This window comes from Pseudophryne corroboree, chromosome 1 (genome assembly GCF_028390025.1).
Source record: "Pseudophryne corroboree isolate aPseCor3 chromosome 1, aPseCor3.hap2, whole genome shotgun sequence".
In the NCBI taxonomy this organism is placed as follows: domain Eukaryota; kingdom Metazoa; phylum Chordata; class Amphibia; order Anura; family Myobatrachidae; genus Pseudophryne; species Pseudophryne corroboree.
In genome coordinates this window covers 171,971,223-171,990,653 of record NC_086444.1, presented here as the reverse complement: position 1 = coordinate 171,990,653, position 19,431 = coordinate 171,971,223, and the positions used below count along the sequence as shown (strand labels likewise).

At 44.7% G+C, this 19,431-nt stretch overlaps 1 protein-coding gene across 1 annotated transcript in view; it reads left to right on the top strand.

Moving 5' to 3' along the window:
* LOC134893243 (baculoviral IAP repeat-containing protein 1f-like) overlaps positions 1–19,431 on the top strand; it is a 217,664-nt gene that overhangs the window by 129,583 nt on the left and 68,650 nt on the right. Inside the window, exons 11-13 of the mRNA XM_063913674.1 lie at positions 6,588–6,829; positions 7,196–7,564; positions 12,176–14,266. Coding sequence (XP_063769744.1) covers positions 6,588–6,829; positions 7,196–7,564; positions 12,176–14,266 — 2,702 coding nt within the window. The remainder of the gene's footprint in view (positions 1–6,587; positions 6,830–7,195; positions 7,565–12,175; positions 14,267–19,431) is intronic.

The following is a 19,431-nucleotide window of genomic DNA, read 5'->3' as shown; positions in this document are numbered from 1 at the left end:
TCGGTGTACTATCTAGTTCATCTCACATGTCAATGACATCTCACATAAGCCAAAATCTCACATAAGCCAAAATCGTAAGCACACATAGTCCATATCTCAAGCTTAGTTAGTCAAAATCGGTGGTGCTGGGCTCCGGGGAGTTCAAGGGAAATCGCAAGTGAAAATCGGGCATAGCAAGGATCTCACCATGTGTACACACCCTAAGGGGTTTGGGAACTCCTGTTAGTGTTCACCAAGCAGAAGTTTGACCTGATGAGCCTATTCTGGGCCTTCCACTGGATGGATTTGGATGAAAACTTCAGAGTGATAACATTGGGTCCAAGAAGACATACAAACTGTTGAGGTACTGGTCGGGGCTTCCCGTTGGTGTATGCCAGACAGAGCTTTGACACAGGGAGCCTGTTCTGAGCCTTCCACTGGATGGATTTGGATGAAAACTTTAATGAACTGTAATGACTGACAAAAATAACCATAATTCATTGACCTGATATAACTATAAAGCAAATAACTAAAATAACTGACAGATATGGAGGTGGGAAGACAAAAAAAATGTTTTGTACTCAAAAGCCTTGGAATAGCAACATTGATAAAAGAAGATAACAGGAGGACAGCACTGGATGGCCAGCACTCGCTGTCATCTGGCCAATGGGACCCTCTATCACCGCTGACATCCAGGGGGCCCTGCAGAGCTTTAGTTCGGTCTACAGGTATGTGCTGACAGTCTGCCAGGCCGGAACTATTTAATTATATAGCCCTGTCGACGGGCTCCCTGAGACACGCAGGCCCTAAGCAGCCCATTGTGCTGATTTGTGGTAAATCCGCTACTGCAAATACCACACTATGAGACCCTTTCCCCTTACCCAAAAACATGTGGTCCATGTGTTAGTGAATGGTGACACATATCTGCAAACTGTCTGAACTGGATAAAAAATTCTTCTATAAACACACATCAAATCGGGACTGTCTGTCAGACTGTGCTGCTCTCTTCTACATGCATATGCAGCTATGACAGTCTACTGCTGCTGATGTCTTAGGACCTGATTCAGAGACAGGTGTAATGCCAATGGTTGTGCAGTTCTGATTTTTTTTGTACTGTGAATGCATCAGAGTTGCACTGCGCACGCTTCAGCTTAGATTACTAACGTGGGGTCGAAGTGAGGCTTGGACACAGAGGGGTACATTTACTAAGATTCGTATTTTCCAAATTCATGTCCAAGTTCAATCACGAATGACATCGACAGTGTAAAATTGCAACTTTTTGAATTGATTACGATGGATTTACTAAGCTGTCGTATTCGGGTTTTTCTTTTGTTCCGATGTCGATGTCATTCGTGGTTTTTTACCTATTTTTACGGCAGTGATTAGCAAAACACTGCCGACTTTTTTTACAATCAATCTCGGCCGGATCTGTGTGATCCGTGCTGGGGTTTATTTTTTTATTTTTTTTTTAATTAAACACTGTAAAATAATTAAAAAAAATGCGTGGGGTCCCCCCTCCTAAGCATAACCAGCCTCGGGCTCTTTGAGCCGATCCTGGTTGCAAAAATATGGGGAAAAAAATGACAGGGGTTCCCCCATATTTAAGCAACCAGCATCGGGCTCTGCGCCTGGTCCTGGTCCCAAAAATACGTATTCCCGAGGAGCCTGGACCCCTGGATCTCGTGAGTATAATTTCTTCAACAGGTACCCCTTGGATTCTACTGGAGAAGAGGACCGACCTGCGTGGGAACTTAAGGTAAGTATGTATGTATGTGTGTATGTATGTAATAAAATTATACTTTCACGGTGTGTGTGTCTTGTCTTTTTTTGGGTATTTTTTTAGTAGTAGTACTACAGGTACCAGCGGGCCCGTTTTTCCGTCGCATGCTGGTACTTGTGGTTCTCCAAGTACCAGCATGCGGGGGAGGCTTGCTGGGCCTTGTAGTACTGCTACTAAAAACAATATCTTTTCTTTTACAACAAAGGCTATCAGCCTCCCCATCCGCAGCCCATTGGATGGGGGGGGACAGCCTCGGGCTTCACCCCTGGCCCTTGGGTGGCTGGGGTGGGGGACCCCTTGATTGAAGGGGTCCCCACTCCCCCAGGGTACCCCGGCCAGGAGTGACTAGTTGGATTTTTGATGCCACGGCCGCAGGGCACTATATAAAAGTGACCCCCGGCTGTGGCATTATCTGTCCAGCTAGTGGAGCCCGGTGCTGGTTTTAAAAATACGGGGGACCCCTACTCTTTTTGTCCCCCGTATTTTTGGGACAAGGACCAGGCGCAGAGCCCGATGCTGGTTGCTTAAATATGGGGGAACCCCTGTCATTTTTCCCCCCATATTTTTGCAACCAGGATCGGCTCAAAGAGCCCGAGGCTGGTTATGCTTAGGAGGGGGGACCCCACGCAATTTTTTTTTAATAAAATAACAACTTTCCCACCCCTTCCCACTGATATACATGCACGGATCTCATGGATCCCTGCATGCCTATCCAATCACGGAAAAAAAAAGTAGGTCTGTTTTTTTTAGCACTTTTTTACGAGTTGTAATTTTTCACGGCAGTGTTTGTTTGTTTTTTGCTTTGCACTTCTTAGTAAATGACCGAGATTCATACTTAAACAGCCGCGTTTTGACCGATGGTGTATTCATTCGTAATTTTTTACCTGAACTTGCAAAAAATTACGAATGCCCTCATCACTGCCGTGATTAGTGCTTAGTAAATTACCGAGATGACACTTTGATGAAAAAACGGCATCTCGGTCAAAATCGGGAGCTTAGTAAATTTCCCCCAGAGTGGCTGACAGACAGGCTGCATTTGTGGGAGTCAAATGCAGGCATGTCGCAATCGTTTTGGAGGGCCTATCTGAGCCTGTGACTGCATCTCCATACGCAGTCAAAATGGTCCCAGCAATTCAATTCTAATGGACATGATCGATGTGCATCCAATGGTGCATCTCCTCAGTACACATCCCGGTAACTGTGACATTTGCATATGTTCGCAGATCCCCTGTGTATGGGATCGCAGTTGCAATGGGTTTTGCATGCAACTCTGAATCAGGCCTTTAATCTGTGGCTGCTTGGCTGGATCTTGAAATGTTAGTAACCTGTCTAGAAAAGGTATCAGGATTATTAACCTCCAAAAGTCACTTCTCAATAGCACAGATATCACATCTCAGACATTCACTGCACCTGCTGTATTAGAAGATAGTTAAAACCAATCATTGAATTTTGACCCAGGTATGCCAAATAATGCAGAGTGGTGGTTAGAATAAGTTTACTGTCCAGTCCTATTCCTGCCATCTCCTCCACACAAATAACTGCAGAGTCTTCTCCCCTGATAATATGATGCAATGGCTCCCAGTGACTGGAATTCTCCATATCGCATGGGTCTCCAGCTCTTCTGTATCAGAGAGAGCACTGGACTATGCTTCCCATTGGATGAGTGCTGGGTGGAACCACAAGTCAAGGGGCTGGCATTGGGCTTTCCTGACTCACCGATACTATAAACCCCTTATCCTCTTCTGCACATAAAAAGCACATGGGCAGTATTTACGGATAGGATATGCTTCATACTTATGGCACGACTTACAAGACCATGAAGAAGCAAAAATCCACAAATTGAAGTTAACCACAATGCTCTTCAAGTAGTAAAAGAGGGGAAAGTCCAAAGACATACATTTCCAATGTGCCACAATATCAATAAATAGTCCAGATGCAAAGGTCCAGATTAACAATGGGGTGGATGGAGCTCCAGCTCCAGGCCTCCACACAAAAATAGGCCCATCGTGATGATGACCAGCCACCAGCTGCACAGCTGGACACACAGTTAACCATAAATCATAACATTAAATTGTATTTCTATTTTCCACACAAAAATTATGCATTTTTTTTTTGTACTTTTACATATTTAGGGAGACATTTGGGCTGATATTGTTGCGGGTCTACATGGCACTGGCCACATCCACACAGTATTGGTCACACCCCCTCTGCTTCTCGTAATAGGCCCTTGAACATTTTCAGCACCAGGCCCATGAGGCCCTTAATCTGGCCCTGCAGATGCAAGTCCATCAGAGTGTAACATAAGGTGGCATACTGTAGTGCTAGAAAAGCTCACTGGCAAAATAATGGGCTAAACTGCAACAGAAAATAGGTTATAAGAACAAAATGGAAGTGGGAATTGACATATACCAGTGGCTTTCTTAATTGGGCTCTGTCTAATACAAGCCTGCATACAGTATCTGCACATGCAATGAAAAACTCATTCACCCTTACAGGTAGAGAACGGCTGAGTTTCATCCGGTGAACAGGCAATGTATCTCCTTTTAATACCATTTAAGAATGTTCCCATAAAACAGAATCTTGTTTTTGCAAGTTGATGTTGTCAGGGTATGGTGCGCTCTGTGCCTGTCTCCTTCTACACAGCAGTCTATGGGCGCATCCCCTAGTGTTAATTCCCTAGTGCCAAGAGTCACAGTTGTTACAGATATCCAAGATGTGTTGTACGTGACTGATTTAGGAAGTAATCTCATTGTGATCAGCGTCCTAGAGAAAAAAGACTACAGAGTCCAGTTTCAGAAGGGCAAATGTATGATGCAGAATAAAAGAGGGACTGTTATTGCGTTAGCAACCCAGTGCAACCAACTACCATATATAGGGGGTAATTCTGAGTTGATCGCAGCAGGATTTTTGTTAGCAGTTGGGCAAAACCATGTGCACTGCAGGGGAGGCAGATATAACATGTGCAGAGAGAGTTAGATTTGGGTGGGTTATTTTGTTTCTGTGCAGGGTAAATACTGGCTGCTTTATTTTACACTGCAATTTAGATTGCAGATTGAACACACCACACCCAAATCTAACTCTCTCTGCACATGTTATATCTGCCTCCCCTGCAGTGCACATGGTTTTGCCCAACTGCTAACAAAGATCCTGCTGCGATCAACTCAGAATTACCCCCATACTCGAGTATAAGTCGACCCGAATATAAGCCGAGGCACCTAATTTTACCACAAAAACCTGGGAAAACTTATTGACTTGAGTATAAGCCTAGGGCGGGAAATGCAGCTCTAGTCGTACACAGCCCTCATACTGCCAGATATGCCCCCACAGTGCCAGATATGCCCTCATAGTGCCAGATATGCCCTCACACTGCCAGATATGCCCCCACAGTGCCAGATATGTCCTCATACTGCCAGATATGCCCTCATAGTGCCAGATATGCCCCCATAGTGCCAGATATGCCCTCATACTGCCAGATATGCCCCACAGTGCCAGATATGCCCTCATACTGCCAGATATGCCCCCACAGTGCCAGATATGCCCTCATAGTGCCAGATATGCCCCCAGAGTGCCAGATATGACCTCATACTGCCAGATATTCCCCCACAGTGCCATATATGCCCTCATACTGCCAGATATGCCCCCCCCCAAGTGCCAAAGATGCTACCCCAGTGCCAGGTACAACTTACCCTCCCCGCTCCCCCGCTGTCTTGTGAAGGAGGGACACAGAGGGCACAGCGCGCTCCTCTCCTGTGTCCCTCCTGCGTCTCCGGCGGCGGGTCTGTTAAATGAAGTGCCGGTTTGTGAGCCAATCAGAGCTCACAAACTGGTACTTCATTTAATAGACCCGCCGGAGACGCAGGAAGGACACAGGAGAAGCGCGCGCTGTGCCCTCCGTGTCCCTCCTTCCCACTGACTCGAGTATAAGTCGAGGGGGCTTTTTCAGCACAAAAAAAAGTGCTGAAAAAGTCGGCTTATACTTGAGTATATACGGTATATGTCCTGGACACTGAGGAGTGTACTTCAAGGATGGCTACAGATGAAAAACAGTCAGTGGAGCTGTGGCACAAACGCTTGGGTCATCTAGGATCTGACAATATCCAGAAACAGCTATATGGAATGGTAACAGGGATCACTGTGAGCAACGCTGAAAGACCCATGTGTGAGAGTTGCATACAAGGCAAGCAAACTCGCAACCCATTTCCAAAGTCAGTTAATAGAGCAGAGACACCATTAACTCTAGTGCACACAGACGTGTGTGGTCCAATGGAGAAAGAATCAATCAGTGGCTGCAGGTATGTCATGACTCTCATTGATGACGCCACAAGAATAACACACGTGTACTTTCTTAAAGAGAAGAGTGAATTGGTCAACAAAATTGTGGAATACAAAAACCTAGTGTAGAATCAGATAGGTCTGAAACTAAACATCCTGAGATCAGACAATGGAGGAGAGTATGATAACAAAGTCTTAGCCGCATTCCTTAGGAAATATGGAATAAAGCATCAGCTAACAATTGCTTACACACTGGAACAGAATGGCGTGAGTGAGCAGGCAAACTGCACAATTGTTGAAAGAGCACGGACTACAGAATGTTAAGTGATGCTGGCCTGGAAAAGAAGTTTTGGGTAGATGCAGTATCTACTGCAGTATACCTAAAGAATTGTGCACCTAGAGTGGCCGTCAAAGGTAAAACGCCACTGGAGGCGTGGTCCAGGTAAAAGCCAAGTGTCAGTCATCTTTGTGTCTTCAGGAGCAAAGCTTTTGCACATATACCAAAGGAGAAAAGGAGAAAGCTAGATCAAAAATTCATATAATGTATAATGCTCAGATACTGCGACGAAAGCAAAGGCTACAGACTGTGGGATGTTACAAGTAAATATCTACTTAAATCCAGAGATGTGGTACTCTACGAGACAGCACCACTAACTGGAGCAGTGAAGCAACAAGAAAATGTATCATTGGATGTACAGGCAGCAGAAAGCGAGTCTGAATCTGAAAGTGGCAAAACAGACAAGTCAGGGAACGGAAGTTCCATGAGGAGCAACAAAGGTGTTCTAGCAAAGAAATACAGTGAGGAGTATGCAAACATAGCTTACTGTGAACTTCAAAACATACAGGAAGCAAAGTCAAGCAGTGATTGGACAGAGTGGAAGTCAGCAATTGATACAGAACTGTCAGCACTAAATAATAATAGTACATGGACTATGGTTGATAGACCAAGCGACCGTAAAACGATTAAGAACAGGTGGGTTTTCTGCAAGAAGTTGAATGCAGACGGGACAGTAGCTCATTATAAAGCCTGCCTTGTTGCCAAGGGATATACCCAAAAGTATGGAATTGATTACGGAGAGATCTACTCACCAGTCGCAAGGTATAGCACCTTAAGGTTAGTGATTGCTGTTGCTACACTACATGATCTACTGCTATATCAGCTAGACTTTGATTCTGCATTCCTGAATGGAGAGTTAGTTGAGGAAATTTATATGGAACCGCCTGAACACTATGATATAGATATATTCCAAACTAGGAAGGTTTGTCTCTTAAAGAAGTCACTATACGGCCTCAAGCAAAGTGGTCATTGCTGGTATGTAAAGTTGGATGCAGCATTACTAGAAATTAACTTTGTTAGGTCAGAAACTGATCACTGCCTACACCACAAAACTATCAAAGAAAAGTTGTTCATCATAGCTGTCTATGTGGATGATTTACTTTTGGGAGGTCAAGAAGATCACATAACTGACGTCAAGCACCAACTTAAACAAAGATTCAAGTTGAAAGATCTAGACCCTGTAAATCATCAATTAGGTATGAAAATGGTACAAAACCTGCAAGAGGGAACTGTCACAATTGACCAACAAACATACATATATACATTGAGGCAATAATTTCCAAATACCGAATGACAGATGCAAAACCAGTAAGTACTCCAATTGATAAAAGTACAAAGATAGTCAAGGCCATGTCACCAAGTAGCAAGGGGGAGATAGAGGAAATGCAAGAATTCCCTTATCAAAATGCTATTGGTAGTTTGATGTATGCAAGCATTGGGACACGACCTGGCATCACACATGCAGTGAGTCGGGCAAGCCAGTTTGCAAATAATCCTGGGAGACAACACTGGATTGCAATAAAGAGAATACTAAGGTACCTCAAAGGTACAAGTTCACTAAAGCTGAGATTTACATGATCAACAGATACCAGCTTAAAAGTATTCTGTGACGCCGACTGGGGATCAGATGAGGAGGATAGACGTTCTTATATTGGATACCTGTTTGCACTGGCAAGTGCAGCCATAAACTGGGCAAGTAGGAAACAACCCACAGTTGCTCTTTCTACAACAGAGCCAAAGTACATGGCACTCACAGAAACCTCAAAAGAAGCACTTTGGATAAAAGAGACTTTATGTGAATTAGGTCTTCTTTACCATAGTGAGATCATCAACATAAATTGTGATAACAAGGTAGCAATTGATCTTTCTTGTAGCACAAAGCATCATGGATGGTCTAAGCACATTGCTATAAGACATCACTTCATCCGTGAGTTGGTGGAAAACAATTCCGTCAATGTGGAATATGTTGCAAGTGAAGAAAATATTGCCGACATGTTGACAAAAGGACTGTCATCACACTTGTTATATGCATTCCTGATGGAATGTGAATTAGAATATGGTTAATGTTGATTTATTCTTACTGTTTTGCTTCACATTATGTTTTCGGTTACAGGAATGACTTTATTGATTTGTTTGATAAAATGTTGTGTTCTTTAAATTTGTGACCGGAGACAGTCTTAAGTGAGGGGGAGTGTTAGGATATGGTGCGCTCTGTGCCTGTCTTCTTCTACACAGCAGTCTATGGGTGCATCCCTAGTGTTAATTCCCTAGTGCCAAGAGTCACTCGGAGGCGAAGCTATGTGATGTAATCCCTGCTCCTCCATCTTAGAGTGAGTAAGAGTCCTGGTGTGTGCAAGCTTGCAAAGCTGAGACCAGGAGTGGATCTCAGCTACAGAGGCTCACAGCGTTCCACTGCATGTATCACGGCTCCAGAGCTGACGCTGAGCTGGGCGCCGCATCTTCTCTGCAGTGGGAGTGAGACTGCATGGCTGTGCAGTCCTCCAACCCATACCACCGGAGACAACTTCTGATAAGTACCGCTACCACTACTGTTACCTTGTATGATATAAGGGCCCCAAATTGCCTATATCAGTATTACATATGAGTCACCTGTGTTCACTGAATAAACCTGCATTACTGTTTAAGTCATTAAGTGTGTGGACTGACGTCACTGCACCAGGGAATCCAATACACTCTGCCAACAGATGTTTCCTCATGCACCGCTATACCTGCCTCAAAATGCCCTAACCAGCTCAGTTCCTTTTATCAGTTGGTACACACTTTTGATGCAGTCATCTTGGCTCAAAAATCCATATCATATGCTTCTTTGTAACACTGAGCACATCTGCAGAGAAGTAGGAACATGGGAGAAAATAATAATAATAATTTTATTTATATAGAGCTCTTTCTCCAACAGGACTCAAGGCGCATTACAGACATCAAAAACAATGCAAACTGGGCCTAATTCAGCATGGGATGAGGATGTGTGAAAAATCGCACATCTGCAACCTATTGCACTGACATGCGGGGAGACGCTCAGCACAAGGCAAGTCCGCCCCACATTGCCGGGTCCTGCCCCCTCTGCAGACATGCGAGTGCATCCCAAGACAGCAATGCACTCACATGCTTAGGGTTGCCTCCTGCCTATGCAGCCTAGCAGCGAAGGAAGATGGCTACCCACCATCTTTTGGGTCGCTGCGTTTCACGTCATACAGCCGCTGCAGCTTTCCCTGCAATCTATCCGGACACACCTGCGTTGTCTGGACCACGCCCCTGAAATGCCAGTGCGATGCCCCCTCCCGACCCTTGAACGTGGCGTTCACATATGTGAGATGTTGTCACAACTCACTGTGTACGCATGCGCAGTAAGCCTTAGACTGAGATAAAGTGGACATAGATGTAAGTACCAGCCAATCACCTCCTAACTACCATGTTACAGGCTGTGTTCGAAAAATGACAGTTAAGAGCTGATTGGCTGGTACTTTATCTCCAGCCACTTTATCTCTGTCCAAGGCTTAGTAAATAGACCCCTATATCACACACAGTTATGTCCCTGACATCATTTTATGCCCCATACACAATAATGCCCCTTACAAATTATGCCCCATAGTAAGGCTTCTAATTACTTTTACATTACCTGCTTGTTGTCAGGGGTCTCATGCTTGTTGCCAGGGGTTTTATGCTCTGAGTTCCATGCTCGTTGCCAGGGTTTTCATGCTCTGGATTCCATGCTCGTTGCCAGAGGCTTCATGCACATTGCCAGGGGATTCATGCTCATTGCCAGGGGTTACATGCTCATTGTCAGGGGTTTCACAGCAGCAGATGCAGCTTTCTACATCTTCTGCTGGCAGCGCCAGCGTTCCCTGCACTTCCGGGTAACACTATACCACTATGCTTCCCTGAAAGACGCTAGGAGGGACATTTTCAGTAGATTAGATGCGGACAACTAGACAGCATGGAATCTGCATACTGTGTATGACTGGGTGTCTGGGGAACCACTTCTGGTCCATTTATTCTGGGACAATGTTTAGAGGCACCCAGTTATCTATACTCGCACCTGCAACCACCTGCGATTCAGGTAGTGGGTGTAAAGAGCTAGCATAAATGGACCGGGAGTGGTTCCCCGGTCACCCAGTCCGACGCAGTCTGTATAAACACTGGCAGTAGCATCAGTGCTGGCTCCCCCAAGCCACCAAGGGGGCTGATGCTACGCCGCTGCATCAGATACATGTATTTTCATCCCATTCATAAGTGTACCAGATGAGGCAGCTATGATGGGTGCACTAGAAAGGTTACACTGTGGGAGGTGAGCTGTACAAGGGCCCACGGCATACAGCAGGCCCGCCATCAGGGGGGTGCCGCGGGCATAACTGGCCCGGCCTCTCTAACAGAGAGGGGAGGGCCCGGGCCGCTCATGCCGCTGCCCGCCCGCCGCCATCCGTCCTCCTGCCTCCGCCACCCATCCTCCTGCCGCCGCTGCCCGGCTCCTGCAAGCTATTGAGAAGTCCTTCTCAAGATGGCCGCCACCTCAGAGGAGACAGTTATTAAAGATACTATAGGAGGCTCTAGTATCTTTAATAACTGTCTCCTTCAAGGCGGCGGCCATTTTGGAAGGGACATTTTCTATAAAACAGGCTGCCAAACAGTCTGCAGCGGCTCCAGCGGCTGCAGGGGGGGAGAACAAGCAGTACCCCAATGAGCAGGTACTTGGGCATTATAGTGTGGGGACATAGATAATTTTTTATAATTATTATTATTTAATTTTTTTTTTTTGGGGGGGGGGGGGGGCTGCCTATTTTACCTGTCCCGGGCCCCGTAATTTCTGATGGCAGCCCTGGCTTACAGTATATGGTAAGACACTTGTGTAGTAGTATGATGTAACCTGTACAGAAAGATTCATGTGATGTACATTCTGCCCACAGAGGAACCATTTGAGGTGCACTGCATAGGTTGCTGCTGGTAGGGTAATCAGTGGAGGTACACAATACAGGATAAGCACACGGTGTTTGGCGGAAGCACGCTGTTAGCAAAAAAAAAAGCACATGGTAAGAAAACCTTTGAAGGTAACCAACAGAAAGATACAAATTGGGACAACATTATTTTGATAAAATTATAAATGTCCTGGTCTCATAGGAGCAGTATGGTTGGGTATGAGAATGTGGGGAGCACACTAATATCCAATGTAAAAGTCCCATACTGAGCCTGGTCCTGGTGCTCTCCCCCCATAGCCCCCTGCTCACCTTGAGGGGTAGGCCCGGGGGCAGTCCTGATGTTCTCAGCCGGAGGGGTAGTAGGCCTGGTCCTAGTGTTCTCATGGCAGAGGTGTAGAGAGGCCACATAATGATCCTGTGCTTTTTCTTGATGTTGTTCAATGTTTAACTGTTTTTTTAACTGCTCATTTTCAAAACGCTTAGAGATATAAACGCTTTGAGTACTTAAATGCACAGCTGTCCCTATACTGCATCTAGAGATATACTATGGTAAATTAACACAGTTACGCTTACGCCTCTGCTTCATTATGCATCACTGGCCATTCAGTAAAACATTTTTTAATTGCGATCATATGCAAAGTGGGAACTTCTGTACTGTATGTGAGTCCTCCATCCACTGGCAAATTCAGATGGAAGGGCGATCAGTGTAATTGCTAACCCACTTCCCATCCGGCACAGACAGAGGAGACTGCTGCTGCTGCTACTAAGAGGCAGGGAAGGGGGGATAGATGCATTAATGTAATATTTGATCAGAATTACAATGTGTTTATGTGATGTGACTGGTACCTACAGTAATTATATATTCTGCATTGTCAGGTTTGAATGTCCATAACGAAGATTGGTCTGATAAAGCAACTGAATTAAGGAGATGTCTGATGGATCTGTACAATGATTCTAACTTCAAGAAATTAGCACCCTTTCTGGACTCCTCCCATGTTTCTGTAGATCTCAGCTCACTGTTTGCAGATATCTCTGTTGCATTGAAGGACACCAGAAATCATATAGTGCGGCAGCTCACATTGCCAGACATCCTGTCAGAGCTGAGGGACATCACTATGATAGAAGGAGAAGCTGGCAGTGGGAAAACAGCTCTGCTCAGGAAGATTGCCATTCTCTGGGCCTCAGGGAGGTGTCCTGTTCTGAGCAGGTTCAGCATTGTGTTTTATATATCTCTATCCTACACTGAGAGCCAACATTCTCTGAGTGACATCATCTGCCAGCAGCTGATGGGATCCACAACATCTCTTACTGAAGAGACCCTGGGGGACATCATTAAGCAATTAAAGAATCAGGTCCTGTTTCTCCTGGATGATTATGGTTTGATGGACTCCACTCCAGGATCCATAGAAGAACTTTTACTGAAGAACCCCTGGAACAGATTGAGTCTGGCAGTCACAGTGAGAACAGACAAGGGGAGGAAGCTGCGTCAGCATGCGAGGAACATACTGAGCATCCAGGCCTTTCCCCTCTATAGCTCAATATATATTTTTAGGCAACTCTTGTCACATAATGTGTCATTCATTGAGCGCTTTTTTGTGGATTTGTCTGTTTCAAACACATTTCAGGCTGCTTTAAAGACCCCTCTTTTTACCTTCTCTCTCTGTGTTTTTTGGGTGCAAGACCCAAATGAAGAAATAGCAGGGGAAACAGCTATATGCAAGTCCTATCTGAAGCACAGCATGCTAAAACATACCACTGAGACAGAGAGAATCAAATCTGTGCTCACGACATGTGGAGAACTTGCCCTGCGAGGCATCTTCCAATCACACTTTGCATTTACTCAAAAGGACCTTGATGAATCGGGCGTGAATACCACTGATGCTCTCCAATGTGGAATGTTGAGTATGTTCACATCACAGAGACTCCACCCCATTTTCAAGTTCTTTCATCAATCATTCCAGGAGTTTCTGGCTGGGAGTAGGATGCATGAACTTCTGCAATCTGGAGATGGAGCAGAGAACGAAAGAGGTTTGTCATACCTGCAGAAAATGAATACCTTATTAAAAGTTTTTGGGCGCTACAACTGTTTCTTGAAGAACTCATGCATGCATTCTCCTGAAACGACTAAGATGATCATTTCACACCTGTTCAGTTTATTGGATTCTAGTGAGGCATTTGATTGTCAGAGAGAAACAGAGCTTTACCTGGAACACCACCCTGAACTAGAGAGCTTAGAGGAAGTGCTGACTTTAATGATTACAGACAATTCAGGCTTCCATTATGTATATGTGGTCAATGTATTACTGAAGTTTGCTATTAACATAGCCAATGAGAGTAAATATATGACTTCCTGTGCTCCTATCATTTTGCAGTTTCTGAAAGGAAAAAACGTTTCGTTAAGTTTGCAATGGCCACAAATTTGGTTGCTAAAATTTCTGCACAGCTATCCAGAAGGACTGCTGTTAATACAGAGCCTGGAGATAGTTGTACCTCACATTCAACAGGATTCAAGTCTTGACGTTTGGAACACAGAGAGCTTTCCAGCTGTTTCGAATGTACCTACAGTTGACATAGACTATTCCAATGCCTTTCAGCTTATTTCAGATACTCTAGGAAAGATACCAAAGTTCAAGGATGCAAATATGAAAATTACTGATCTGTCCATGTTTTTCAACCAATATATGCATAGAATTTCTGTGCTAAGAATTAAATGCCGTGGTCGTCCTGTAGAGAATGAAAACATCCTACTTAATGTTATGGCTTTCTGCAGTCTCTCCATTCACATTGAACTGGACCTGATGAATTGCCCAGGATTTCTAAACAGTATCTCGAAGTGTTTTGATCAATACAAAGAGTCCATTGTGAAGTTCAGTATGTACTCTGCGGAGCTGACCAGAGAGGAACAAGAACTGATTACACATCTGACTTCACTGCAAAGTCTGCAAATAACAGTCAAGCCACTACCAGGTAAATACTGTCATTAAGAAACTATTTGGCATATTTATTAATTATCGGGTTTGAGATCAAATAATTATAAATTGTTAGTGGCGCTTATAGCGGCAATAAAAGCTTTACGTTCACCTGGATATTTTAAAAATCACATCCAGGGAAAGGCGCCCATCCCTGTGATGTGTAAAAGTAACATAATAACTAATGCAATCTCTTTACTTACTGGTTCAGGGGGGCAGATGCACTACCATGCATACGTATTCCTCAGATCAAGTATGTGTGAGTGGCTTTTGCTGGGGAAGGATCCTAGTTACCACCAGAGGGATCTAATGGATCCCTCTACTGGTAAGTTTTGCAATCTTTAACCTATAGGCTATAAAAGCTGCTAATATCTCAGAAATATCCTGCTTTGTATTGTAACAGGAGTCTTGCTAAAATGTGCTCTGCTACAAAAATTACACCAGCGACTGACTCCAGGCTTGTGCAAAAACAACAAATATTTTTTATTCAGGTTGCTCATAAACAAAGATACACATACAACAAAGATCACTGTCTTTAGTATAAACAACTAGGGAGGTTAGGCCCTGCTTCACTCCCTCTTACTAAATAAGGAACCCTTCAGGTCCCGGCATCCTGACACTAGTGCTCCAGTATTCTGGATCCCACTGTCCCTAGCAGGCCTATCACCTGGACACTAACTGCCTTCAGGAGCCCTGACTCATGGGAGAGACTCTCTTTAAACCCAGCACCCAGGTGCTGGCTGATGAAGCAACTTCTTGGGCTAAGAAGCCTATAAGACCTGGTCTGGGACAAATGGATGGGAACCTGGTCCATCCACACTTCCCACCTACCCCCAGGACCCCGTGTGTAGCTTACAGGTGGCAGAGTACCTCTCCTGTCACAGTATGCTGTTGCTTAAAGGAGTTTCTGTATATTTTAAGGGCAGAATTGATTAATAAATATGCCCCTGAGCATGCACAGACCAGACTGTGCTGTGTCTACACAATTTTGGGATCTTATCTACACTCTAATAATAGGTCTCCTATTATTTCAGGAGTCTCTGAGACATTCCGGGAATGTAGACCTATTACATACGTTTGATGGTAATAAAGGAGGCAAACTCTGGTGCAATTCTTAGATCAGCCCAATCAAAATCCCTGAACACTTACCCAAACAAGTGAAGGAAATACAAAATATACTATATATACACAAAATAGGGAAAATGATCAAACAGCGCTCTTAAACAGACAAATATTACGTGTTACCGTAAGTATCTCAAATACGGAAAGGAGGAGAAAAGTTTACCCATCCATATGTTCTTCGTAATGTCCTCAATTAGTTCATTTGGAATCCAAATATTCACAAGATGATATATGAAAGAAAATAAAACATAAAGAACCACAATGTGTGATAAAGTTTATGATAGAATCTTCATTCGGTGTCCAGAAAAGGAAACCAACGCTGTTTCGACCTGCCAGGGTCTTTTTCACACCTTGAAAAAGACCCTGGCAGGTCGAAACGGCGTTGGTGCATGCAGAGAGTGACATTTTTAAAGCTACTACAAGGTTTGACCATTGTGTTTGTTCGCAAGGTTTGCCGGGGGTCCCAACACGCCACGGGTGCTATTCCGGATAATCACCTGGTGTGAAAGTCATTTTCATCAGACTTAAAGATCCCCGGTATTTGTTTTTTGTGAACATAACCATTGTCATTCCAGAGACTGTTATTTATTTTTATTTATTTTATACAAAAATTTAGACTTTTGGAAAAAAATAAAAAGATTTTACATATCAGCCTACGACAACAATGTTTTCCGGTTAAAGATACCTTTATGAACGTCTGTGTTCAGATTGGCTTGTCATCAGGGCCGGTTTTACGCATACGCTGGTTACGCAGCTGAGTAAGGCGCAGCATAGAGGAGGGCGCCCTACTCAGCTGCGCCAACGATATGTATAACACTGGCCATTCCTGATATGTCCTGATATGTAGCACCTGCCCGGAGACTCAACGAGCAGGCAGTGATGATGGCGCTGCAGCGCTATGTCCAGCAGCGCACCCCACTAGTACTACAGTAATGTGAAGAAAAATAAAATAAACTACTGCTCCCAGAATTCCTTGCTTCCAGACATCAAGGGCTGCTGGGAGCGGTAGTTTATTTTGAGATTCTTCATATTACTGTACATGCAAAATAAACTACCGCTCCCAGAAGCTCTTGCTGTCCAGTTACTAGAGCTGTAGTTTATTTTGAGATTCTTCTTCTTCTAGTACTATAGGTGGTCATTCTGAGTTGTTCACTCGCTAGCTGCTTTTAGCAGCCGTGCAAACACTAAGCCGCCGCCCTCTGGGAGTGTATTTTAGCTTAGCAGAAGTGCGAACGAAAGGATCGCAGAGCGGCTACAAAATAATTTTGTGCAGTTTCAGAGTAGCTCCAGACCTACTCCTCGCTTGCGATCACTTCAGACTATTCAGTTCCTGTTTTGACGTCATGAACACGCCCTGTGTTTCGGCCATCCACGCCTGCATTTCCCCAGCCACGCCTGCGTTTTTATCTGCCGCGCCTGCGTTTTTATCTGGCACGCCTGCGTTTTTCCGCACACTCCCTGAAAACGGTCAGTTGACACCCAGAAATGCCCACTTCCTGTCAATCACTCTGCGTCCAGCAGTGCGACTGAAAAGCTTCGCTAGACCTTGTGTGAAACTACATTGTTCATTTTAATAGTACGACGCGCGTGCGCATTGCGCCGCATGCGCAGAAGTGCCGATTTTTTGCCTGATCACTGCGCTGCGACCGAAATCTGCTAGCGAACAACTCGGAATGACCCCCATAGTGCGGTGCCGGGCATGGCGGAGGCGCCAACACCACTGACTGCTTTGCGAGTATCCGGACACAGAGGGCATATTAGGTAATACAGTACAGGTTGAGTATCTCTTATCCAAAATGCTTGGGACCAGAGGTATTTTGGATATCGGATTTTTCCGTATTTTGGAATAATCGCATACCATCACTGGCGTGCGCAGCACATTTTATTAGGGGGTGCACCGTCGGAGGGGTGTGTCTAGCACCGCCTTTTGGGTGTGTCTAGCACCATCTATTGATGGTCAACGCATATAAAATATCCACCTTTGTACCAATCCTAATAAAGCAGATACATTGTCAGATGTTGCGGTGTGCACCAAACAAACACCCCTGATGGCACTCACTGCAATTACAGTGCTCCTCCTCAGCCTGGTCTGGCTCCCCCTCTCTTTCCCCTGCAAGCTGCAACAGCTTACTTACAAGTCAGTCACTCACTGACACTGACAGTCGCTGAATAGTATTGCCGCTGCTGGAAAAACGAGTGACGTGTCAATGTTGCTGCCGACTGCCTGCCAGTATTGAATTTGTCTTCCTAAGAGGAACGCTGGCTGCATGCTGCTCCTCATCAGTGGCTGGCGTTGGCATAGCATAGAAGGAGAGAGGTGGGCATGTGGCGGGTGTGACGGGTGGGCATGCGAGCAGCATGACGTAATAACGTCACATCACACTGTTTTTGTACATGGAGGTGGAGCAGGGAATTTGAAAGCTGATGGCAGTGGCACCCTTGATCAACCCAGGCATCCGGTCGGTAATGAGGTCCTGACAGGGTGCAGCGCAGAGGGGACAGTAATCAGCCTGCTCGGCGATCGCTGCATCAGGCATGCGAGATCGGGGTGCCAGACATTAGGGGGTGCCTGTGCGCACCAGGCACCCCCCCTGCGCACACCTATGCATACCATAATGTGATATCATGGTCATGGGGCCTAAATCTAAGCAAAGAATGTATTTATGTTACATATACACCTTATACACACAGCCTGAAGGCAATTTTAGCCAATATTTTTTATAACTTTGTGCATTAAACAAAGTGTGTGTACATTCACACAATTCATTTATGTTTCACATACACCTTATACACACAGCCTGAAGGTCATTTAATACAATATTTTTGATAACTTTGTGTATTAAACAAGGTTTGTGTACATTGAGCCATCAAAAAACAAAGGATTCACTATCTCACTCTCAGTCAAAAAAGTCCGTATTTTGGAATATTCCGTATTTCTGAATATTTGGATATGGGATACTCAACCTGTACTTTGATTAGATTAATATGTAAGGGGAAGTATTAAAGTGGGCAAAATATGTAAGGGGAACTTCAACAGTAGGCAAATGTGTCAGGGGCACTTATATAGTGGGCAAATGTGTAAGGGGCACTTATATAGTGTGCAAATGTGTAAGGGGCACTTATACAGTGAGCAAATGTTTAAGGGGCACTTATATAGTGTGCAAATGTGTAAGGGACACTTATATAGTGGGCAAATGTGTAAGGGGCACTTATAAAGCGGGCAAATGTGTAAGGGGCAGTTTTATAGTGTGCAAATGTGTAAGGGGCACTTATACAGTGGGCAAATGTGTAAGGGGCACTTATACAGTGGGCAAATGTGTAAAGGGCACTACAACTGGGCTTTTCCAATGAGACCACGCCTCCTTAATTTTTTCAGGCACACGCAAAAGTGCTTGGGTGGGTGCTAAAGTATTTATGCGCTTACCAAATAATTTGGCCTCGGGCCGGCCCTGCTTGTCATGCACATATGGGAAAAACATACTGTACAAAGAAGATCTACATTTATTTGAGGTCAATAAACAAATTTGAATAACAGTAGTTTTGTCTTTTTTACTATTTATTACTATTATTTCTGCTGCGGGGTACACTGGGCTCCACAAGGATTGGACAATGGGGTGTAGAGTAGGATCTTGATCCGAGGCAGCAACAGGCTCAAAACTTTGGCCCTCATTCCGAGTTGTTCGCTCGTTAGCTGCTTTTAGCAGCATTGCACACACTAAGCCGCCGCCTACTGGGAGTGAATCTTAGCATAGCAGAATTGCGAACGAAAGATTAGCAGAATTGCGAATAGAAATTTCTTTGCAGTTTCTGAGTAGCTCGAGACTTACTCTGCCACTGCGATCAGTTCAGTCAGTTTCGTTCCTGGTTTGACGTCACAAACACACCTAGCGTTCACCCAGACACTCCCCCATTTCTTCAGACACTCCCGCGTTTTTCCCAGAAACGGCAGCGTTTTTTTCGCACACACCCATAAAACGGCCAGTTTCCGCCCCGAAACACCCACTTCCTGTCAATCACACTCCGATCACCAGAACGATGAAA